Below are 24,859 nucleotides of genomic sequence, written 5' to 3' on the forward strand. Positions count from 1 at the left end.
GACAGAAACATAGAAACTAGTTTGATGTATTCAACCGAAAATATTTTGATAAAACAGATGTTAATCTAAAAATACATGGTGTTTCAAAATTAGTGGCAATTATATTGAATCAATGTAATTCAACGGTTTGTTTTATTAAATCAGAATGAAATTATGGGGATAAAGTCAAATAAGTACAAAATATTCTAATAAATTGTACTTAATTGTAATTTGTTAAGACAAGTTAAAAGCAAATCGTACAACATGATCCCAAACAAAAAATTAGCTGCTGGTAATAATAATGTATTCTATTCATTTGAAATGAGAACAGTGTAAATATTTGTGTAATTATAATTTAAATAGTAGCCTCCAGCCGCCCTGAGACCTATAAAAAGGTCTCCTGTTCCATTCTAATTTGGATCTTATTTTTGACAAGTCAAAGTTGAGTTTTCATTGGCAAGCTTTGACGTCTGGGTGGCTAGAGGTTAAGTATTGAAATAAGTTACCTTGACACTGGATATTTCTCTTCTTCCACTTCGTTTGTCTATTTGCCTCTACCGCTCGAATATAGGGAGAATAGTGATAGATATCCAAATTTCTATTAAATATCATGTGGTAGCTCTCTGTACTATTTCGCTATGAGTATGCTTTCGAAAGAATACGAATGTGAGGGACATACCTATACCTATGACCGGATGCCACAGATACCTGGGGGCCTAGCCAAGATGACTATCATTGATAGAAAACTACAATCGAAACATAATTATAGTTTGTCAAAGGACTGTCTCATTTCAAACAGAGAGAATCATCTATCTTACACTAGTACTAGCACCCAAATGAAAAGGATGAGTATATTTTCCTGGTTCTTACTGACTGACAAATTGGTGGTCACAACTTTTCGTAGAATCTGTTATGATACAATTTTTCTTTTCTTTTGGCGTTTGTCGATGTACGATTGTCTTGATGGCTAGGCCCCCTGCAAGTCTGGCAGGTCTCGCGAAATCGCGCGCGGCGAAGCATGTGCTAGAGTCGGGCCACGCTAAGATTTCTTGCCAAGTGCTACGTAATGCTTATAGGGATATGTACGCATTCTTAGTGCCAAGTTTGTGCAAAGTTAGCGTGGTAAGAGTTTAGACTAGCCTACAGCCGTGCTAATTAAGTAGTGCCAGGTTTTCATATAAATAGATCAGGTACCTAATCAGGTTACCTAAATCCAATTGTCTTTAAGGCTCTTCCACTTTATTAGTCACGCCAGCCGAAACCTGTATGCTTCCAGTATTTATTATTCTACCTAGTTTACAGTTTTTCGTATAAGTATCATTTTTTTAAACGTTATTACACAGTTTGGTCGACATAGTGACCAGCAACTGCTCTTTTATGAAAGGATTGGTGTCCGGCCGAAAGGACTACGTCACCATCACCACCGAAGACGAAAAAGAATCAGATAAATCGCGATAAGTTAACTTTTACTTATATGTATTAAACATTGCGGTGGCCGAGTGAGCGCGGTTTCGCACTACGCCCGATCCGAATCCGTGAAAATATGGTCCGAAGTAGCCGTAGAACTAATTCTATGGTAATTTACGCACTCCGTCATCCGATTTCGGAAAGAAATCAGACGGATCTAGTGCGTAAATTACCATAGAAATAGTTCTACGGCTACTTCGGATCATATTTTCACGGATTCGGATCGAACGTAGTGCGAAACCGCTCTGAGTCTGACGTCCCGTTTTCAATCCGGAGGTCCCGGGGTCAAATTATAGTCACCAATGAGTTTTTCAAAACTTATGTAGGCACAATATGCATTTTCATTTTTATCTTTAGGATTGGACATAGGCTAGGACTTAAGTTTATTGATTTCTTCTGGCGGGAAAAGGCACGGGCAATGCTAATAATGATCAGTTCGTAAACATAAGCCATAACGTGAACGCGACTTAACATTACTTTTTAAGGTAGCAAAGCAACAGTCCAAATGCATACGGTGCCTAATAACCAATAGCATAAGTAGATATTCATTTTAGTTATTTTTTGGGACTTGCGTCAAAATATAGTGTTTAGTACCGAGAGTATGGACGATGGTAGTCACCTGCAATACCTAACATGTTACTCTTCGGAGGCCGCAAAAATATGTGACTGTCGTATGGCTCTACAAATAAGATCGTGTCAGATATTTTTGCGGGCTTCGTTGTGTAACATATTAGTGCAGGTGACGTCACTGTAGGTACTTAATATTTTGAAGTTCAAAACGAACTTGACGGAAAGATATCTCTATGTCTATTAAGTAGATACTTAATTATGTACTTTCGCAAAGTGGATGATTGGTTAAGGTAAAATAAATATATTATTATATAAAAATAGATTATTTGTAAAAAATAAAAATAGCAATATAAGTAGCAATAATTTATAAAGTGTATATTACAAATAATATGACACTATACACTGACCCTTGGGCTATTTTTCACTTTTGACACACGCGGCTTTTTAGCGCGGTCAGCGTCAGCAAAGGAATGTCTGATTATTAGAAAATTGATACTTACACGTGATTGTACTTAACTACAATTTTCAAACTATGGTGCATTAGGGTAACTTCGGAACTATCACTAAACTAGAAGCACTTTGTACTATACGCTTGAAGGCGTTTTTGTAACTATCGCTCTTAGATATTTGCGATTTCAGAAACCCGTTTCCGAAGATACCCCAAAAATAAGTGGGATACTTATTAACATAGGTACATTCCCCTGAGTATACGAGCCAATACTGCACTTATTGTTTTATCAGTAGGTAGGTACTTACCTATCGCACGTAATGTAAGCCCAATCGTTTAATATACTCGTATATTATGAGACATAAAATCAACATATAGGTACCTACACTGTACTTATAGTGGTACCTACACTACATGCTACATTTTATACTTTGTACCTATAGGAATATTGTGCATTCAAGTTTGTCAAGAACATTACTAAGAATAATGTTTCAGTTTCACACCTAAACAGATTGAGTGCTGCTTTTGCATATAGGTATAGGACAGTACATTTGTTACTCGTCTTCCCACAATATTTAGTACCTGAGTGCATTGACATTTTATTATACCTATGGGACAATTCATAATTTTCTGCTGAGTAGGTGAAACAGAATTTGAGTCTTATACATATACGTGTATATAAAGCTTGTATATGTCGGCGACCGATCGTAAGATCAGGCAGATCGTAATGTTTTGACGATAGTGACATTAAACCAATATATAGGTAGGATAGGTTCGTTAGGTTGCTTTAGATGCCCGAAGGGCAAACTGCCCCGGGGCTCCGTCGACTCAGGAAACGGGTCAAAGATTTTCACGTTTCACGATATGCCTGATATTACGATCGGCCGCCGACATATAGATTTCGAAATTATTTTTTCCGTAACGATACACTCTCGATTAATCTTTTAAATGCAATAGTGTAAGACTTAACGTTAAACATGATTCGTTATTCAAATTTTATGAGCAAGTGTCCCACGATCACTGATAAATAGATAATAACTTACATGCCACTGTTTACTATCACGAATTGTTTATAAATAAATAAAGCCCTTGCTACACGGTCGCCGACAAGCCTTCTAACCGTCTGACCTTGGTCTGTCCTTGGTCAGTTTTGGTCAAATTTTGTTGGAAACAACTGTCTACACGGGACGGACCAAGGCCACGCGGTCTGAAGGCTTGTCGGCGACCGTGTAGCAAGGGCTTAAAAATATATAAAAGGAACAATAATAAATTATTTAATGAATTACAATCATATGTCTATCCATAGTACCTCTTGTGTTTCCACCTTAATATTCTATAATACATATGTACATTTCATCTAGGAAGCAAATGAACAGTTCATCATGTTTGATATAGCTTGTACCAATTTGTCTCATATTCAATAAATACTCAACCAAATGTTTGTGTTTGAATCGTAACCAGCAGTGATCTAGTCATTCCAGTTGTCCCCCCAGCCTTCGCTCCCGTCGGCGCCCTCGTCCGGGACAAAGTCCAGCTTACTGCTGGACGACAAGAGACTGTCGGCCGCGACTGCACTCATACTTGGTTTTTCTATCACCGGGGTCATGTCCGCAAAGAAATCAAACTCGTCTGCAGGTTTCTTTATATTTTCAAATTTCTGATTCTTTATGTCCAACTCTGAAATATCAATTATGTTTTTCTTTGCTTGTATTGCAGCTTTTTGTAAAAGTGAAGATTTAACCAATGGTTTTTGCATTGCGACTTCGCTACTGACGGCTAGAGGGATATCCTCAAACTCCTTGATATCTGGATGATTAAATGCAGCGTTTTTTGGGTTGTTAGTGTTGTCCCAGTCACTCCAATCGTCTTCACTTGCATCTGCTACATTTGAATTTATTCTAACAGTTTCTATTTCTACTGACTCGCCACCAACCGGTGAAGGCCTTTCAATCAAGTGTGAGATATTCTCAGTGTCATAAACCTCAGCCTTCTCGTGATTATGTTTGAATATTTCTTCGGAACATGATAAGTCTTTGAGAGACTTCCTTTGTGCAAAAGTGTTATCAGGAGTCCGGCCGAGCGGCGGCACATGGGGGCTGCTCTTAGAGTTGGGGCGCCCGTCGGTAAAGTATTTGGACCTCGTGCCACCTATAACTGTGCTAGCTCCCAATATGGGTACTAGTTCACTCAAGCATATAAGAGTAGAAGCTACCAAGTTGTCATCTGTGTCTTTGATTCCGAGCAGTAACTGGAACAATGATGAACATTTATATATATATTTCAACAGATACCTATATAATTTTTACTGAAACAATCAAAGTCATTTACCTCTGGAAGTATGTGTTGGGAGAGTTCTTCATGTGAAAATACATGAACATATTTGGAAAAGTGTGTTAGCAGCAACGTCCTTATTTGGCTGTCTCTAACTCCAAACAACTGCATAAGTCTTGGTTTAACGTGTTCTTTAAACACGCTAATACTGAAAAATCCAGGGTATTCACAATTTTGTGACCGCTCTGGAAAAAATGAGGATATATTTTAATGATTGTTTTTGGTGGGTTATAACACTAATAAAGTAAGTACAGATGTAGTTATGGTGGGCGCAATACCAACTGGCGACTGAGGTCATAATACAATCTCTTTCACTCTTAGTTGGCCTTAACAAAGGTATTACGACCACACTCGCCAAATGGTATTGCGGTGAGTATAGTGCATAATCCTTTACCATCGTATTTTCACGGAAACGCACGAACGTGTTATGCTATTTCAGTCAGTCTCAGTACAAAAAGTACTGAGGTTCACTGAAATAGCATGACAAATACGAACGATTCCGAGAAAATACGATGGCATACGATATATGTGATTAGTTACCGTGCTTTGGTTTTAAGATGAATGGGATTACATCCTTTCTTGCCGTTTGGTCTAACATAGTTAACCTTGAAAGTAACAGACCGCCCAATTGTTTTGCAACAGTTTCTTCGTGATAGCATTTAAGTGTCTCTAAAATGGTAGAAAAAAATTCGCTTCTTTCTTCTTCACTTTTCAGGGGTAGGAAATTAAGGAATTTGTAAATAGAAATAAATTCGTGATTAAAGAAGCTGTGCTGAAGGACCTCCGAGAGACTAGGTCGCATCTCGGGGTTACTATGTTGAAGACTATTTCTGCAGTATTGTTTAAATTCTTTTAAATGGGGTACTTGATCTGAAAACAAAAGATTTATAGTTCAGTTCTAAAAACAATTGTTTAGATTGATAAGTAAGTATTGTAACTGAGGCTTTAGTCTGTGTAAATATTCAAGACTAACAACCTCCATATAACAACCGAGTTACGCACTGGCTTTTTACGTTTTTTTCCATTTTAACTTTATATATAAAATCTGTCACCTCTTCTGCTTTTATGATTACTAAACGTAAAATCCGACATTCCTGGCCGCTGTCATATACAAAAACTCAAAAGTATATGGCCCCACCTAGTTTTCAGATTTTCATCTACAACATTCACAATTCTCACAACATTGTATGGGGGCTGTCAGACTTCATAATTTACTAGACTGGCCTTATTGAAAAAGGTCGAATTTACCATCTTCATGTCCAGCAAACACATCATCTACGAGGGCAGCAAAACCATACTGGTCCACATTCTTCGTGATCTCTTGAGAATCCTCGTTAGGGTCTACAGCCTTGTCATATCTATAGACAACAATTGACATGTTTTACTGACGGATTACAAATATTATCAAAAGCATATACATTATAGGTTTACATTTCAAGTATATCAATATGCAGAACTAACGCTTTAAGACCAGCTGAAACATTACAGGAAAATACTAATACATGTTATAGAAATATAACAACATCTTATATTACCACCAACCTGTGTATCCGAGCATGCTTCAAATAAGCAGCTGTAAGCCCTTGGAACGAGCAGAGATACTGCAAGCCGCCAAGTTTCCACTGTCCATCTCCAGTGACGTATATGGCTTGCATACTAACATTGTTGTGTGACATTCCAGCCTGGTAACAAGTCAAATTATCAAAATTAAAAAACCCAACTCTGATCCCTACTAACCACATTTGCTAGTGATGTTGGCACCTAAAACCTAAATCTGTCATTTCAACCTATGGTACTAATACTACTGTAACCTAACAATGCTCATAGGACTCTTACTATGAGAAAATATGTTTGCCTTAAACATTTATTACACACAAGAAAAGTTAATAAAAAAAGCTTGTAAGGGCCTCAACTAAAATAATTATATAAAAATAACCAGACCAGTTGATGTAGAAATACTAATGCTCTCAGTATGTTATTCAAGCCAATGCATATCTGCAGTGGAGTCAGGGTGCCAAGCACCTGTGTCAGTGGTTGCACATACTCTGTGGCTAGGTAAATAGTTGATCTTTGCTGCCATGCTGACACATAGCGCAAGATACATGGGTGTCTGTACTTCAACAAGTTCTGAAAACAAGGGTTAACAGATTATTGTTAATGTAGTGGCTTTGTACCATCTGTAAATATTGTTTGGTTTAGTTTGTTAGTTAAGTCCCAGAGATATGTAATGTTCTTAAGAACCAATATACCAACCATGTTAAGAGATAACATTTAATGCTAGACAAATATATCGATATATTTTAATGAGAATATGATAAGAAACAGGAAAAAGTACATACATTAGAGAATTTTTCCAGAGGTGTTGACACTGTCCATAGTGGCCCCGATACCACTTCCCCTTTAAAAACAGACACGGAACCATCACTTTTTAAGCTAAAATAACTACAACTATCGTTTATTGTCGCTCTATAATGGGCCCAAAAGTCTGTAATCTCGGCCGCCTTCTCTTCAATTTCCAAACCACTTAGTTGTGAACCCTCATTGCCCATCATGCGGGTGTTTTGTTAAGCCTATAATTCTTCACACATTTAGCAATTGAAATTAACTTGTCTAGGCACAGTATTCTAAAGTTTCGGGATAATCTAAATATTTTAACCTTGTTGTTTGTTCTGTCACTCTGTGTCGTGTGAGTCGTGTCAGTTGGTGCGTTTCGTTTGGTCGTCAACGACCGACGTAATAGTGTCTACAGACGGCCGCACCGGACCGCGACCTTGAAAATCACTTTTAGCCGTTTACATTCTCGCGCGAGCCGGAGCCGAGTCGAGAGCCAAGCCCAAAGAGTAGTATAATATATATATGAGACGCGAGTGTAAAGCTGTTCCAGACGGGCTGGGCAAATCGACTGATTTGATCAGGAAAATAATTGGCGCCAATCTCATCTAGCGTCCACACGTACTCAATTTAATCACCAATTTGCATTCCATAGATACTAACTTCGAAAATTGGCATTTTTGTGTCCGCGCCTGCTGATTTGATCGGGAATCAAATTGGCGTCTGCGTCCACACAAGTGCGTTCGTTGCAGTTGATGGTATTCGGCCGTCTGACGCGTTAAGTTTCTCATATTGGCACTCCTGACCTAGAATTACTACTCTTTGCCTTTTCAATTATCTGTTCTATCCGCTGTCAAATAGAAATTGGAAGGTTCGGATCGAGGAGGAAATATTTCAGGTTTGGAGGTTGGGCCTGTAAAAATGGCTTCAGCTTTACTGAAAAAGGCAATTCTAACTAATCCAAATGCAGTACGTAAGTCGGCTGCAATATTTTGCAATGCTGCACGGAATCGTAAGTCCGTTTTTAAGTGATGTCGATAAATTGTACTTGTTATGGTTGTTACGTCACTTCTTTTATTCGTAGATTGGAATTATCAGTACAAACCTGGCCCATACCCGGTAACATTGGAACAGCGCGAGGCGGCAGCCAAGAAGTATGGATTGAGCATAGAGGAATATCAACCGTACCCCGAGGAAATGGGTTATGGCGACTACCCAAAGATGCCTGATATCGGCGCTGACTCCAAAGACCCTTTCTATCCATACGATCAACCAGAGCTGAAGAGGAATTTCAACGAACCCGTAAGAAATTCACCAGCAGCAATATGTATTGCATGTCTCACAGACATTGATCACCCTCACTTTACAGACTGCCTATGATGTCTCAGGCACGTCACTCAGATTTTTCTAAAATAGAGGGTATCAGTGAATTGGTTGATATATATAGAAATATGTCAGTAGTGTTTGTCAAATGACATGATAGCACTCTTGAAATACCCAAGTAATGTATTTTTCTCTTGTAGTTGCATGCCCGTGCTGAAATTTTTGGGGAAGACCGCTATGACATAAGTATGAGACCCCGCTTTCCTGTATGGTACCAGGCTATGTGGTTCTTTGGAGTTGTTGGAGGGTGCTTTGCCCTGTACTTCTACCTTGAAGACATGAAGATGGGAAGGCCTGTGACCATCAAACAGTACCCTAAAGATGGGCCACACTATACCTTCAGTAACTAATAATTTTTTTCAGCTGTGGTTAATTGTTTAGAAATTGAATTGGAGAGTTAGCTTGATTAAATGATTTTTTTTCTGAAAATTGTTTTTGATTTTCACGGACCTGTAAATGCCGGTCTTTTTATTGGCTTGTGTGGGGATATAAATCCAACACATAGAGGCCCTTTGGAGAGCTTTAATGTCATGTAGAACTCCTGCTGGGACCCATCCACAGATGCAACAATAGACACCCATGAACCAGTCTCGGCAGGCATTGGGACTATTGAAGAAAAAGAAAACATATAAACCTGCAGTATAGGTCTATGGTTTTTGATTTATTATTATATTTTCTACTTAATAAATTTATTTTTTCCCATCATGGAACAATGAGGCGTGGTGGGAATGGAATAAAGCCACCCTTGTGAATTTAATAATGATTGTTTTGTTTTGAAGATCTGTTAGAAGACTGTAATAATGTTGTTATTAAAATAAACCTGTCATATGCATGTGGTGGTCAAAAATGGTGGGTTTAACTTGTGCTGTATAGAGCAGATAAAAACGTTTAAGACAAAATGTAAAAACATGACTAAAAATTCGGTCAAGATTATGATACATGGACAAGAGGTTTATGATTGATAAGTGTGTCACAATACAAGTTAGTAATGAAACATTATAGATTCTATAATCATTTTTTTTTTTTTTTGTACCTATGTACATAATTATATGAGATGTTTAACTAAGCCAGAGTCGTAGAAGTGCTTCCATGACATGTGCTTCTTTTACGAGACAGAGAAACACTTGATTGTTTTGAACAATAATAATTTTTAGTCTAAACAAACCCAGTGTGTGTATTGTTGTGTTATGTTAATGGTTAACCGCAAATTTCTAGTCCAAATTAGGTAGTAGTAGGTTAATACATACTTTCAACTAAAATAATAAAAACAACATACTTTAGGTTCAGTTCATCATGAAAAAGTGGTCATTTGTATGATGCCAAATATCTTGATATTATTGACACACTGACCTATGTACTGTACCTACATACATCATACAAACGTTTTGGCCTTTAGTACCAAGAGATCTGTTTTGAAATTGTGGGAAACATGAAACAACAGGAGAAACAGGAACAATTGAAGGGACATTTACAAAAACAACATAACTGACTACACTGGTTGCACCTGAAACGATTAACAATGTTCTTAAAAAAGTGGTTATGTTGTTTTTGTAAACGTCCCTTGAATTACAGCATTAAAAACCAAAAACAAAATAATAAAACTGCCTCTTATAAGATAATGATTTTATGCATTTGTCCTTATCAATTACAATTAAAATTAATTATTTATATATACTAGTAAAATATTCGTCTTCTAGGTCATACAGATCAGCGGCAATATCATCTCGTAAGGACATCAGTTTCTGGTCACACTCTTGCTGCTTAGTCCTGAAGAGTTTTGAGTTCTGAGTGATAGCTTCGTTAACTGATGGAAAGTCGTTTAAAATCAAATATTGTTTTATATCAGAGACCAGCTTCATAAGGGATTCTCCAGCTCGCACTGAAACATATTTGAATGGACATTAGGTCTTATTAAGCATGTATGCTTAGGCAGAGACAGTGAAGGGGGTAAAAAACTTGGATAGGGCCAGGAACAGAACACATATAACCTTATTACTAACGCAACTTGTCTCTCGCTGTTACTAAGTGTATAGTTTTCAGCCGCATGCTTTACCACTATGAGGGTAATTCAAAGTCCTAAACCACCTCCAATAAATCAATCTGATTATCTTTTGCAATAAGAGAAATAGGCATATGAGAGTACAAATATATGGAGGAAATTACCAATATTAGCAGCTCTGACTTGCATTTCAAAAGTGTCTTGTTCTATTTGGGTCATCCTGTTCAATTGAGACTCATTTTCGCCTTTAGCCAATTTAATGATCTCTGAAAAAATAATTGTCGATTTAGTAATTATATTTATAGGTCATTGCATTACGCCCATAATATTGAAGAAATGTTTGAATTACTTATCGTACTAAAAAAGTAACAGAAATACTACTTCAATTGTAGAATAAATTATAGCTAAATAAGTACCTTCAAAATTGTCTAGCATACTCTTTACATCTTCTTTCAGCCGAGTAGTGTAGGATTTCAACAACGCTTCTTTGTTTTGGGGCAAATTTCTATGCATATTTCAGGGTAACGCAAATTACACGGTGGTAATTGGAAATATAATTACTGTAATATTTAATACGCTGATTGCAATAAAGCATAAACATTCAACATGGATGACAGTATATTGAGTACATATTGAGTACCTATATACTTACTTTACTCTTTGATATTGAGTAACAGATTGACACTTTTGACAGTAGTCAATCCACAGATGAGTTAATTGTCTATGGTTAAGGTAGCGTTCAAAATCAAGTAATATAGCTGGTCAAGCAAATCTTGTCAGTAGAAAAAGGCGCGAAATTCAAATTGTCTATGGGACGAATTTCTATGCTTGACCATCAATACGATGTTGGTTATGGATACCCGAATCCAATCGGTAGAGCTCCAAACACGAACAGTTGATTGTGTGAACACGTGCCCGAGACACATGACGCGCTCGAGCTCCCCAGTCATGCCAGCGTCCAAGTGCTGCGCTTGCAGACGGTGCATGTGGCAGGTCCGTTTTAAACTATGCTGGGGTCCCTGGGCACAAGAATTTGGGGCCCTTTTGGAAAGTAAAGAAAGCTAATTAAACTAAAAAAATTCTACTATGATCTTCTATTTATTATGAGTAATAAAATATACTGTTACTGTCTGTCCTTGGAGGCCCTGGGCTGGACACGGGCCCCGTGTTCCCTTATGGTAAAGGCGATACTGTGCATGTGACATGTGCACGTTAAGGCCCCTGTACACAATGGGCCATCGCCGGCCAGTCCATGTAGGGTTACCATGACAGGAATTTTCCTGACATGTCAGGAATTTTGGCCTTTCGTCAGGAATGGGGACGGAACACGAAAATGTCAGGAATTTTTTGAATTGATAGACTTCTTTATAAAGAACTTTTTTATTTACTTAAATCAATACAAATAATAAATTTAACAAAACTTAAATTAATAAAATGCGGCTATGGGGTGTCCATCGCTTAAGCTTTGGATTCCTCCGAAAACGGTACCGTCATATTACGGCCGCTATATAGCGTTGACTGACGTCACTAGAACGTTGTCTATGTAAACAAGATGGCGCGGTTTCCTAGACGGCGTTACGTTACGTTGATTGTCAACGTAACGTAAGATGACGGCCGTCATGACCTTGTCGATAGTTTCGTGCACTTTTTATTAGATAGCGGTGACGCCATTTTGAATAAATGACACGAGATTTGAATAAATGATTCCGTACTACGATTATTTTCCTCTTCTGATGATATTTCATCCTCCAAGTAAATTATAGATGATCAAGCAAATCTTGTCAGTAGGAAAAGGCGCGAAATTCAAATTTTCTATGGGACGTTATCCCATCGCGCCTACATTTTTCAAATTTGCCGCTTTGACCTTGGTGGATGACGGTGTGTTATGACGCCGTGGTACTTTCCACATGTCGCCACCGTAAAGACGGCCGTCTTTTGCTGCCGCTATATGACGGCCGTCATATGACGGCACCGTTTTCGGAGGAATCCAAAGCTTTACGGCTACACACCCCTCCCCCCCGCCCGTCGACGTCGACAAAAATATGAGTGTCAGGAGTTCTAAGTTTGTATCTGGTAACCCTAAGTCCATTGGACGCAGCAAAGCGGTAGAATGAGATACCAATATCACTTGCTCCCTCTAACGCATAAATGCGTCCCCCAGAATGGCCCACGCTGGCCCATTGTGTACTGGGACTGGGGCCTTTAGGTTGAGGTACAGTCAGCAGCATTAAAAAGACACTATTAGCAATAAAAACAAATCGATACATTTAAAAATAAGAGTACTTTAAAGAAATGTATATTTTTCGCATTTAGAAGTTGGCAACTCCTATTATAATAATTGGACGAAAACTACCGCAACTGTCCTATAAAGCGGCTCGCGGATGCTCGCGGTTATAGCCCTGGCTACCGCTACAACCGGCTCATTATACAGTAGGTCCAGTCGCCATCAAATATATCGCGGCCAAGGTGCTCAAAAATATCTGAACAGTTGAACACGAACTTTGACGCCATAACAATAAAGGCGTGTTCAGATTTTTCTGAGCTCCTTGGCCACTCCGATATGTCTGATGGCGACTGTACCTCAAAATGTTCAGCCGGTTCCGGCCATCTGGCAGCTGTTCAAAGATGAAGGTCCACAACCCAGCAAAACTTTTGAGTTGGGAAAAAGTAATGCAAGTACCTACGTGAAAAATGCCGAAATTCTCTTAGCGGGAAGGATCTAAGTTTAGGTCCCCAGGGATACATGCATCTACCTTGTTTACTATAGTGCGAATACAAGACACAATATGCGTCAAAAGGATTCTGCACTAGACGAACGTGCCCGAACGAGTATTGATTTTTTATTTTAGATATTATGCTGGGATAGGTAAGTACCTAGGCTCTTGCCGGTATACTAGGATTGAAAGTATTGATTTTTATCTGAAATTGGCGGAACACGCTCGGTTAGTGTCAGTGACGTCAGTGTAAATTATTATTGTTAAAAATATGAAGAACATGGAAATAGATTCAGAAACAGAAAATGAAATTTTAAGAGATTTGGCGCGTCTACAAATGTCTAAATTTGAATCAAGTGCTGACGAATGCGTTTTCCCCGGGGAAAATATTGAGAAAGAGCAGACTGAGCCTTTGTTTTGGACCAACCCACCTTCCTGCGAAGCCCGTGAGCTAATAGTAGCCGAGGAGATCTTACGCTTTGCCACTATTACTGACAGACCGGCTACATCTCTAAGCACACGGGCAATCCAGGCAGCCCGACAATTGATATCTGTTACCCCAAGTAATACAACTAAGAAAAGTGATGACGCTACGGATCATCTTACTTCTGAGGTTGCAAGTGGGGACGAGACGCTTGCGGTGACTGAGGCTCCTTCAGGATCCATCCGCATTGCCTCAGATGCTGGAACAACTGGCTCACAACCACTTCAAAGTGGGAGCTTTGGAGTGTCACCACCTTTAGCCTCCAATTCTCCAGATACTTATTTTCCGGTAAGGGGAGCTGCTTTCCCGACTGAAACCCAACAAAACACTCACCCGTACCGATTACCAGTGTTTAGGCCGAATATAGTACCTGTTACAAATCGAATACTTGCTGCTATAGCTCAAAATGAATTGGAACGCCCTACGTCGGCTACGTCTAATAGTCCAGTGGTGCTACAGCCGACTAGCAACGGTGATACGAGCCAATACTGGCCGCGTAACAACGGCCAACTGTTTGGGTATATTCTTCAACATTTAAGATTTATTCAAGGCTCAGATTTGTCTGGATCTGGATCATCGAGTCCTGATTCAATTCAAGCCCCAACTCGCAGTTTTTCGCCGGTGTTGTCACCGTCGATACATCATTCTAACAATGAAATATCATCATTGAATCATAAAAACATATTGCTAACTACTGAACTTGAAGAAACGGTTGCTAAGAATTTGCAGGTAATGGCGACCAGCATGCTAAAGTATAAATTAGAATTAAAATCATTTAAAGAGGAAGTTAACACTAAACTGGCACTGTTGCAGAATATAAAGGACGAGACTGGTGTTAAAACAGCGGAAGGAGGTAACAATTATCCGCACGCACACAAACATGAGGGACCAAAAGATGTCAATATTGATCTTAACAACGTTAACAAGGAAGAGGTAATCCCACAAGAGGGAACATCAGGAATGAACAGGAAGGGAATTTCATTGAGTTCTGTTGAAGTAGATAATACTTACGACCGGCCATGTGTAAGAAATTCCAACCCAAATATTTCTCAATATTTTGAAAACGATATCAGCGTTAACCTAGGAGTGGATGCTTCAGGTGAAAAGGCAGCACAGTTGGAATATCCATGGGAAGACGAGTCGTCAAGAACAGAGTGGACAAGGTCAGAGAAACGAAGACTTGGTACTGTAATAAGAGACTTTTCGCGATCAATGAAGACGAAGGAGTTGCAACAGAAGAAAGCGAGATTACTTAAGAAGGGCAGAGTTATTGCACAAGCCATTGAAAACAAAATTTGTGACATTGACCAAGAAATCATGGATGTGAATAAAAAAACCTTGAGGCAAGTAGCATTTCCACTAAACCAGATTCAAGAGTATGATTGGGTTAAGGTGGCAAGTGTCCTGAAGGCTAAGCGAACACCGGAAGAATGCCGAACACATTGGAAATATTTCCTTCACCCGAGCATCAATAACGGCGAATGGACTCTAATTGAAGCCAGAGCTATGGAAATTATAGCCCAACGTCACAACTTCCGAAACTGGGACGACATTGCAGAGGAACTTAATACTGGGAGAAGTGGTTATCAGAGTTACCAGTTCTTCCGTAAAAACTTGTGTCCCCATTTAGAGTTACGCGGCCAATGCAACCAAAAGTAAAATTACTTAAAAGTCTTGAGTGTCCAATATAAATTTTTTGAATAATTATAAAATTTCAATGGCTACCAACTCTTTGATAGATTTGATGGATTTAGGATTTTGAATATAGCTAAGACTAAATTTGAAGGCTGACGTAGGAAATTGTTTAATTGAAGGATAGGTAGTTAAAATAATGATTAAAAAATACGTTGATAAGTAGGCTTATCTACTCGTTTTTAGGGTTCCGTAGCCAAATGGCAAAAAAACGGAACCCTTATTATTGTATGTATTAAGGCAGTGTTTTAACTAAAAAGAAAACATCGCTATTTACAATTTAGATCGATGATGATTACTAATAATTGCTTACTGATTTGAGGATGCAGGGATAAATATGTTGACCATTATACGAGCAAGTTAGATCGGAAAATGTAACTCTACAAACAATTATTTTTAATATGGAATAATGATGAAACAGAACTGATATATATTATATCTTTTAATAATATTAATTAAATACCTTTAAACGAGCAATTCTTGTATACCTATGTAGGTATATATTTCAGGGATCTCGAAAACGGCTCTAACGATTTTGATGAAATTTGCTATGGTGTGGCCTATAAGTATGGGGGTTTTCGGGGGCGAAATCGATCTAGCTAGGTCTTATCTCTGGGAAAACGCGCATTTTTGAGTTTTTATAAGTATGTTTTACCTACGTTAACTTGTAAGCGTAATAGGAAAACCGATGTCGTGCGAAAGTACCGAACGTCATCTAAAGCCGGCCACACACACTAGGTTATAACCGATGGTTATGCCTGCACAGTTTACTTGTGCAGGCATAACTGAACGTGTGTATGACATGACTCCTTGCCTGCGCAAGCAAACTCCTTGCCTGCGCAAGCAAAATTGAAAATATCAAAATTTATATTTTTTGCCTGTCTGTTGTGCTTGCGCACTTCGCTTGCGCAGGCATAACTGAACGTGTGTGGCTGGCAGGCTTGATAGGCTTCAGTTATCCAGTGATTGCCGAGGGGATAGGTCGCACGTCACTGTGCAACAATGTCGTCTCGCAAACGAAATGCAATTGTAGAGCATTTTTAGTAGATATTTAGGGTTCGGTAACCAAAGGGTAAAACGGGACCCTTTACTAAGACTCCACTGTCCGTCTGTCACTAGGCTGTATCTCATGAACTATGCTAGTTAGACTGTTGAAATGTTCACAGAGATGATCTATTTCTGTTGCCTCTAGTACAACAAATACTAAAAAACCGGCCAAGTGCCAGTCGGAGTGGGGCTCCCATGATTTTTTTTCCGTTTTTATAGATAATGGTACGGTACCCTTCGTGCGCGAGTCCCACTCGCACTTGGCCAGTTTTATTATTTTTTAAGTGTGGAGTGGATTCATGGTTTGTATGCGTGCATGGCTGACGAAATATAAACCTAATAGCGCTATTGCGTCGACGTCAACCACCACTACCGGTGCCATGATAGTTTGAACTGAGAGTTTGTGCAGGTTTGTCGTTACGTGTGTGTGCCCTATGGAACTCGGTCGTGCCTGTTGGTTTTGCTTGCACAAGCAAAACCGACACGCAAAACCTAGCGTGTGTGGCCGGCCTTACGCAACACCCAGTTCCAGTGCAGGTGGGCAGGACTATTGACGCTAAAATGGAAATATGTATAGTTGAAAGGCAAGTGAGGAACGAGATGATGTATGCAGGTTACCCGTCTTGAATATTTACCAGTCTCTGATATTCGCCACTCTTATTCATGAATTTAGACAGTGTCGAATCCAAATCTTCCCAGTGGGACATCTACTTTAAGTGCTCTGTGTACCTATTACTTGTGATTGATAAAACGTTTTTCGATCCGAGAAAACTAACTCGGTCACTGTCCAAATATGTGTCAATAAAAAAATATAGTTGAATGGTAATGTGTATGTAAATAGTATAGTATATAGTGTCCTGTTTACAAACAGAACAGCTCAGGTATTGAAATGGTTAGTAGTAATTTATATGTTCTTATACTTAATTACGATATCTAAATATTATATGTATATTAGGTACTCAGTATACTATATAATACTAATAGGCAGCAGCTTGCTTTAAATATATATACCTTCCTTTAGAGTGCATCGAATTTAGGTAAAGTGGTTGTGCTCATACTTACTTTAAAAAATATATAAATATATGTAACTCGTTGTACTAACGAGATATCCTTTACCTGACCAGAAATGTATGAGTTTGCTCATAAGAATCCTGTTTTTAGGGTTCCGTATCCAAAAGGTAAACCAGGCTGTATCTCATAAACCATGATAGACAGTTGAAATTTTCACATATGATGTGTTTTACATTACTAAAATTGCTCTGATTTGGAGAGACACCTCTCTTGTCAAGTCAGCCTATATTTAGGTGCTTACCTATTTTTAATTTTTTACTTATGTACTTGTACCTGAAACTTGGCTATTGCTAATTTGATATAAATTATTGATGTTATAAGCCCCCTCAACACTCGTGCGCGGATGGCGGCCCGAAGCCGCGAATGCCAGTGTGGAGTCAAGTTGGCAGACCTGCGAAATCGAGTCCACGCTCGCATTCACGGCTTCGTGTCGCGATTCGCGCAAGAGTGTGGAGGGGGCTTTAGGATAAGTGAATGTTGCCAGGCACTTGTATTGCCATAACTCTTATTCAATTTAAAAGTCAATCGATGTTCTGTATGTTATTTATTAATTAAATGTGGTGAACGATTTGATTTTTCAATGTACACATATATTTCGTTGCGTGGTGCGGTATTCGTGCGGTTAAAGTTTAGTTTGGGCGGTAAACCGAGAGTATTCCTTTAATCTCAAGGCGTTTATGTTGATAAAGCCGGTACTGTCGCACGGAGAGAATCCGCCGGCGACGTCCATTGAAACCAACTCTTTATTATACAGGCTGGTTGCACTCTTGCGGGCTAGTATTCTCACTGGAACAAGATACAAAATATTGAACACTTTAATCATCAACCACGCCATCTAACGTGACAGCGGTAAGGTAAATCTAGTTTTAAGTTTCCAAGTTATGAATAGCAGTTTTTACACGCATAAATGCTAAAATGTAAACGCAATAAATAGCGCCACCCACGACAATAATAATAAGACACCCGGCATTCTATGGAAGTTAAACCTTTTAACCCTTTGAACGCCACGCCTTTCGTGTGCCGCGCGTCATCGTAAACCTTGTCGTAATGCACGAAGGTTGATATTGGGTTGTAGCCGCGTGCGTGAGTTGACGTCTTTGGCGGTCATACAGCTCCTCTACACGATGGGCCAGCGCCGGCCACTCCAAGGGACGCAGCCATACGACAGAATGAGATAGCAATATCACTTGCTCCCTCTAACGCATAAATGCGTCCCTTGGAGTGGCCGGCGCTGGCCCATCGTGTAGAGGAGCCAATAGGGTTAATTAATTTACTCCTATCGTCGTTGACACATTGTACCTATACTCGTTGTGATAAATCTTACCATTTCCTTTGAACAGCCTGACGGTGACCGTGCCGGTTACGGTCTCTTGTGACATCTGCAGACACCGCGAAGTGTAAGTCGCTTCAGGTGAAAACCAAAAGCCGTTATAAACGAAGTCGGCCATCTTGTCTTGGAGGTATTTCTTTAACCTGTTGAACGAGAAAAGCATATACAATTATACATACAAGTATACATATTACATAAATACACACGCAAACTCTAATTCTAATAAGAATTCGACAGTTATAATGGCATCATGTGGCTGTACGACGCTGAGCAACGTTAACACCGATTAAACATAGTTACAAGCACCACAATAGTATTTTATGCAACCGTTGTTTAAGAGAGGTCAAAAAAGCAAGTGGCGTGAGTAACAATTTGAGGCGAAGCCGAAAATTGTTAATAAAGACGCCACAAGTATTTTTTGACTCAGTTAAACAACGTTGCATACAATACTTTTTCTACGACCAAGCACTTTGAAATAAAATTGTAAATTTAACAAATATTTTTCATTCAAGAAGTAGCAAAGAATGGAGGGTACGGGCGGGAAAAGAATGAATGAAATAAAAAAAACATGTCCATGGTTCACTCATCTGTCAGAGATGACAATTATAATTAGGTTGGCAACAACAACAAACAACGTGGTGATTACACGAAGTATCGTAAAAGTGCCAAAAAGATACTGCGTGTATGCACAAATACTTTTTTGGGGAATAGACTAATGACTTGTCTTGACAACTATAAGATAGGGGTTTATAGGTGTGTGCACGACCCTTTAAATGACAAATAAAAGTACGGGAGTAGAAAAAATATATTAGCTCCATAGAGGTGTATTATAGCTCCATGATTAGCTCATTAGATTCGTGTGTACTGAGGTGTCATTTTATCAGCTCTGCTTCGCTATTCCTTCAGTAGGTACAGTAGTTTATAACGATCTTTGGGTGGAACTCGGCGCTGTTGACTGGACAGAAACGGCTTTGGACAGAGAAGCATGTCGGTCTTTGGTGTCAGAGGCCAAGATCCACTTCTTCAGCAGTAAGTAAGTAAGCTGGACGGAATTTACTTGCAAGGATTCAAAGGCGATGTTACTAGATATTGTTACCTTAGTACCTCTCTGTCGAGAGAGTAAGCTTCGAGATCCAGGTGAGCAGCGTGTAAGATTGTGCCAGCCGGTGTTTCGTATAACCCTCGAGACTGCAAACAATAATTTTATTTTGTTTATTTACACACGAGACCCTTGTCGTGTTTCACCAACTTGACAATAGCAAAGCTAAGGAAATAATAAAGACTATCATCCTTTATCTTTATACAAAGTCACGTGTCTAATAAATGATTCAGTCTTCGTTATTTTCTTTTCGAATGAAATGGGGATAGTACCTTTAAGCCAAGGAATCTATTTTCGACGATGTCAATCCGGCCGATGCCATGTTGTCCACCCAGCTTGTTCAGGGTTTCGACCAGAGCCAAGGGATCGCTCACTACCAGGGCCTTCTCGTGACCGCTGGGTATAGTGGCGGAGATCGGGACACCTGACAATAAACAGGGACGTGTTATAGGTATGGACCGCTAGTCTTACTACTACTATTATATACAAAGGAAATACTAAGACGAGTAAAACAATGAAAACTTATGATTGTTGTAGCCTACACGTTGTTTGACATGAATACCATATTAGAGAAATATAAGTAAAGAAACCGTGGTAACTCCATACATTAGTTTTCTTACAAAAACGCGAGTTATTTCGTAGTCGACATCTAATATGAATACTGGGACTTAAAGCGACATCTAGTGGCGAGTAGGTAGAAGCAGTCAATAGGTAAAGTTTCTAATTAGTTTTGTTATTTACTGAATTGCTTTATGAGGTTCGTATGTATACAATGTGTAATTATAAAAAATAAAAAGTTAATCAAGGTATATACTTATCATTTGAAGTTCGTATCATAATCACAAAACGTAGGAAACCATACTTATGTTAGTATATAGAATGCTAGATTCTAGTAATACCTACAGTGCATTGTTTCATTTTATCCTATTATTGATATGTGAAAAAAATTGCTTTCTCTTATAACAAATCGCTTTACCTTTGTCAAAACTGATGTCAATGTTGCATGGGTAGTCTTCCGTCTGCTGGAGGTCTCTAGTCATCTTATAAATGCCGTTGGGAGGGATGGCTGACGGGTCCTCTAGAACCCCTGATTCATAGCTGTATAAAATATGGAAGGTTTACTGTTAGACACTTGAGAGTTTTAAAGCAGACAGACGAATATGGCGAAATATAAGGGTGTTACTATGATTACGGAAGTTTGAAATAACTAGTGTCCGACCGAAACATGTTTTTTTGCCGAAACCGAAGGTTCGGCATTGGCTCTAGTTTCGGCCGAAACCGAAACTTTTGCAGATTTATTAAAATCGTTGAATAAATTTCATTAAACCGCTTTTATACACATATTAAGACTGCGTCGACCGTCCAGTGGCGCCATTATTAGGGGAATTGTGTTTTCTAATAAACCAATTTATAATTTCTGTATACATAAATATTGTTGTCCTACTTGCTCCCCAACTCGTGGTCTTTGTCACATAGTTTAGTTTTAGTTAAATAGTACGAAGTACTATTTCGTATGTTTCGGCCCGGCCGAAAGGTTCGGCAGTTTTTTGGCCGAAACCGAAACTACGGCCGAAACATGATTTTATGGCCGAAACCGAAGCTTCGGTCGGACACTAAAAATAACCATGTTCTCTACCTCTCGCGTAGAATGATGGCCCCTAAAACATTCCTTCAAGTTATTTTTGGTAGGGTTTAATTCAAAAAATAATTATTTAACGTACCTATTTATATTTTTTTATTACTTCAATGTTATAATTCTCCCCAAACCAAAATTTAGGTTGCGTTGTTTTATCAGAGTTCCTATGGCCACCTCCTATCTAGATCATCACATCAGCTCGATGATACCATAATATTGCATTGTCACCCGACTTACATTTGTATGCACAACCTCAGCTCAATCGGAAACCGGGAAGTGGGTCAAATTTAACTTGTAAGATTTGATTAGGTACAGACGCACAGACAACGGAATAGGTGAAACTAAATTAAAGCTAGTAAAAATAATATTGCCTATTACCTTATATGCATGATGTTCTCGTCGGTAGACCAAGGCTCTTTAGGCGTAGCAGAGACGGGAATGTTTTCCTTCTTAGCGAATTCTATAAGGTCACTGCGCCCTTGGAACCTCTCATAGAATTCTGGTAAACGCCACGGAGCGATAATCTGTTCAAGCGAAAGTTTAATAATAAAAAGGAAATCATTTGCTAATAAAGTTAAGTTCAGTTTTCTTAAAAAAAAAACTGTTAAGTGCTTGTTGGATCACCAAATTAAGTGTACCTACCATCGTTATTTCGAATTAGAAAATTGTAGGACAATGTAAAATTAACTCGAAGAAAGTCTTACCTTGCACTCCGGCCAGAGGGAATACACACTCAATTCGAAACGAACTTGATCGTTCCCCTTTCCCGTGGCGCCGTGAGAGACGTATTTCGCGCCCAGCTTCTTAGCGGCGTTGACAATGCCCACAGAAATGCACGGGCGGGCCAGGGAGGTGCCCAGATAGTAACGGCTTTCGTACACTAGCCCCATTTGGATGGCCGGGAGCATGTAGTTAGTCACAAATTCTTTGCGAAGGTCTTCCACGATCACCTTAAATTACCAGGGGTTAATATTTTTAGGATATATATAACTTCATTCACGACCAGTTTAATGGCAATTTAGTTATACAAGTTATTAAAATGAAAGTAGCTAAGAGTTCCATTATACGACAGCAATGAAACGAGTACTGACATATCTAAACTATAACATATTATATAATAAAACTTATTATTGAAAATATTCTTTATGTTCTTTGAAAAACGAGAATAGGTATATTCAAATACAGTGATAATATACTTACATCCTTAGCTCCAATGGCTTTTGCCTTTTGTTTTGCTTTTCCGAAATCCTCGTCTTGGCCGATGTCAGCCATATAACACACTACATCATAATTTTTTTGGATCAACCTTGAAGTGAGACAAATTAAGTACAAAGTAACTACTTACATTTCTTTATAACTAAGAAATATACGAAGCGTCTAGTGCAGGGTATAATTGTTATACCTAAGCATTTACGCTTTTAAAAAAAATTACATATGGATTACAAATATTGAGTACCATTTCAAGATGCAGCTAGTATCCAGGCCGCCGGAATATGCGAGGACTACGAGATCTTTGGCCATTTTGCAAGTGTCCGGTCTTCGAGGATTGTAAGTCAACACTGAGCCGAGCGACCAGCGTTGGGGTGTTGTTACAAGTTACAACAAATTGCCGAGCACATGCGAATCGAACGCTTTAGAGAACCAGCGAGAGCGATCCCGGATTACAAACTGGTAGGTAAGATTCACACGAAACGACTGGAGTCGGGCCACATTTGACTAAATTCTAAGAAATTTAAAGCTTTAACAAACTGTACAGTAATTACATTCCATTTTCAGTGGCAGTGCCGATGGTCACAGAATCACGCAGGCGAGTGTTGTTTCGTGCTCTTCTACCTACTACTTCGGACGGTTCAAATTCCTTTGCCCAAAATAACAGATGCGTCCCGACTTTTGATGTGATTGAACACTGGTTTGATTCGTACAGTCGACGTCAAAGATCTTTGAATTTTTTGCCTTATTACAGTTACTAAATAGGTACAAAGGAGTACGCTGCAAAAGTGTAAACATATCTTTGACGTCGACTGTAGGTACATTGGCCAATCTCAATGTCTACGCAACGCGGTTATGCGTTAGAGTTATTGCGACATCATGCCACAGGTTAACTCGTAGATTGGACTAGACTAGGTATATCTCGATCTCGAGTCTATAGTAGCACTGGTTGAGTTAGCATTGGACTCGCTTGAGCTCTGTAGTAAATATTGAAGCAGTCACAAAGCACCCGCGATAACCCCGAAGCCAGCTCCAGAGACAAGGTGACCTCACTGAACAATAAAACACCTGATTAGACGATTAAATAATTTAATAAACGTTTCAACACTTTAATACTGATAATGAAGTATGTTGCTATTATAAAGTTGTCTAGTTATATGTATATTAAAATGTGAATGTTTCATCTATTTCGAAAAAATAGTATTTTATATTGATATGATATACTTACTAGAAAATGCCATGATTGTAAGTGTACAACTTAAGTCTGATTAACATATAATGTTACAACTGTAGTGCATAATTATTCTCCTTCGTTTTTTCACGGAAACGTACGAACGTGTCTTCAGTCAGTCTCGGTACAAAAAGTACTGAGGTGGACTGAAGTAGAATGACAAATACGAGTTTCCGAGAAAATACGATGAAAAAACAATTATGCAATACATACCATTAAATACTTTTGAGTTAAACTAATTTTTTGGTTAAACATATCAACTACGATACGACTGATTAAGCAATATTTATTTCAGTAGTCTAGTACTTATAATTTGTTGCACTTATTTTGTATAGCCAAGAATAAAATCATATCATATATGCTAATGATGCATAGGCGACCATCTAGCTTGGAGTTAAATCCCAGTCTGGCGAAAAAACTATAGATGTTGTATGGTTTTATTCTTGATCATACAGCTGATACATGTTTTAGATTTAGATGGTTCCAGCAAGTAATTATATAACGTCGGTAAATATTTAAGATAATGTAAACACGTCCGATTACATATAATACGACTAGTCGAATTTAATACCGGTACTCAAGTGATTGATTAAATATAATCGACCGCAGATTCCAACGATTAACCTTTTGAGCGCCAAATATGGCCGTTCACGTTGATACCATTGTAAGTCGACAGAGAAAACTATGTTTTTCTGTTTCTACCCAGTGACCACGAATTCTGTAAAGGGCAAATACACGATTTACGTGATATAATCCGTCAATACTGCCTTATACAAATGTTATTTTATACTTTTATTATTGCTGTACTCCTTATTTATTTCTAAGCTTAACCCGAATA

General features: G+C 38.7%; 5 protein-coding genes across 5 annotated transcripts in view; 1 reads left to right on the plus strand and 4 right to left on the minus strand.

Annotated features, from left to right (window-relative positions):
• The window catches only part of LOC134661596 (large ribosomal subunit protein uL18), a 226,170-nt gene that overhangs the window by 8,227 nt on the left and 193,084 nt on the right, over positions 1-24,859 (minus strand). The gene's annotated exons all lie outside the window — the stretch shown is intronic.
• Positions 3,718-7,476, minus strand: LOC134661750 (protein-associating with the carboxyl-terminal domain of ezrin). The gene is made up of 7 exons (XM_063517932.1): positions 7,135-7,476; positions 6,737-6,922; positions 6,338-6,477; positions 6,044-6,153; positions 5,336-5,665; positions 4,793-4,980; positions 3,718-4,712 (listed from the first exon to the last, which is right to left on the minus strand). The coding sequence occupies exons 1-7, from the start codon at positions 7,345-7,347 to the stop codon at positions 3,933-3,935; spliced, it is 1,947 nt and encodes a 648-aa protein (XP_063374002.1). The 5' UTR covers positions 7,348-7,476; the 3' UTR covers positions 3,718-3,932.
• Positions 7,964-8,938, plus strand: LOC134661938 (NADH dehydrogenase [ubiquinone] 1 beta subcomplex subunit 8, mitochondrial). Its single transcript, XM_063518191.1, has 3 exons — positions 7,964-8,138; positions 8,211-8,428; positions 8,650-8,938. The coding sequence occupies exons 1-3, from the start codon at positions 8,048-8,050 to the stop codon at positions 8,857-8,859; spliced, it is 519 nt and encodes a 172-aa protein (XP_063374261.1). The 5' UTR covers positions 7,964-8,047; the 3' UTR covers positions 8,860-8,938.
• LOC134660765 (mediator of RNA polymerase II transcription subunit 22) lies at positions 10,125-11,102 on the minus strand. Its single transcript, XM_063516553.1, has 3 exons — positions 10,925-11,102; positions 10,673-10,774; positions 10,125-10,388 (listed from the first exon to the last, which is right to left on the minus strand). The coding sequence occupies exons 1-3, from the start codon at positions 11,019-11,021 to the stop codon at positions 10,171-10,173; spliced, it is 417 nt and encodes a 138-aa protein (XP_063372623.1). The 5' UTR covers positions 11,022-11,102; the 3' UTR covers positions 10,125-10,170.
• On the minus strand, positions 18,046-23,169 carry LOC134661024 (argininosuccinate synthase). The gene is made up of 9 exons (XM_063516925.1): positions 23,038-23,169; positions 22,782-22,887; positions 22,286-22,531; positions 21,960-22,105; positions 20,922-21,043; positions 20,218-20,369; positions 19,943-20,034; positions 18,841-18,989; positions 18,046-18,302 (listed from the first exon to the last, which is right to left on the minus strand). Exons 1-9 carry the CDS (start codon positions 23,100-23,102, stop codon positions 18,139-18,141), a joined length of 1,242 nt encoding a protein of 413 aa, XP_063372995.1. The 5' UTR covers positions 23,103-23,169; the 3' UTR covers positions 18,046-18,138.

The sequence above is a fragment of the Cydia amplana genome, chromosome Z, assembly GCF_948474715.1.
Source record: "Cydia amplana chromosome Z, ilCydAmpl1.1, whole genome shotgun sequence".
NCBI classification, from domain to species: Eukaryota; Metazoa; Arthropoda; class Insecta; order Lepidoptera; family Tortricidae; genus Cydia; species Cydia amplana.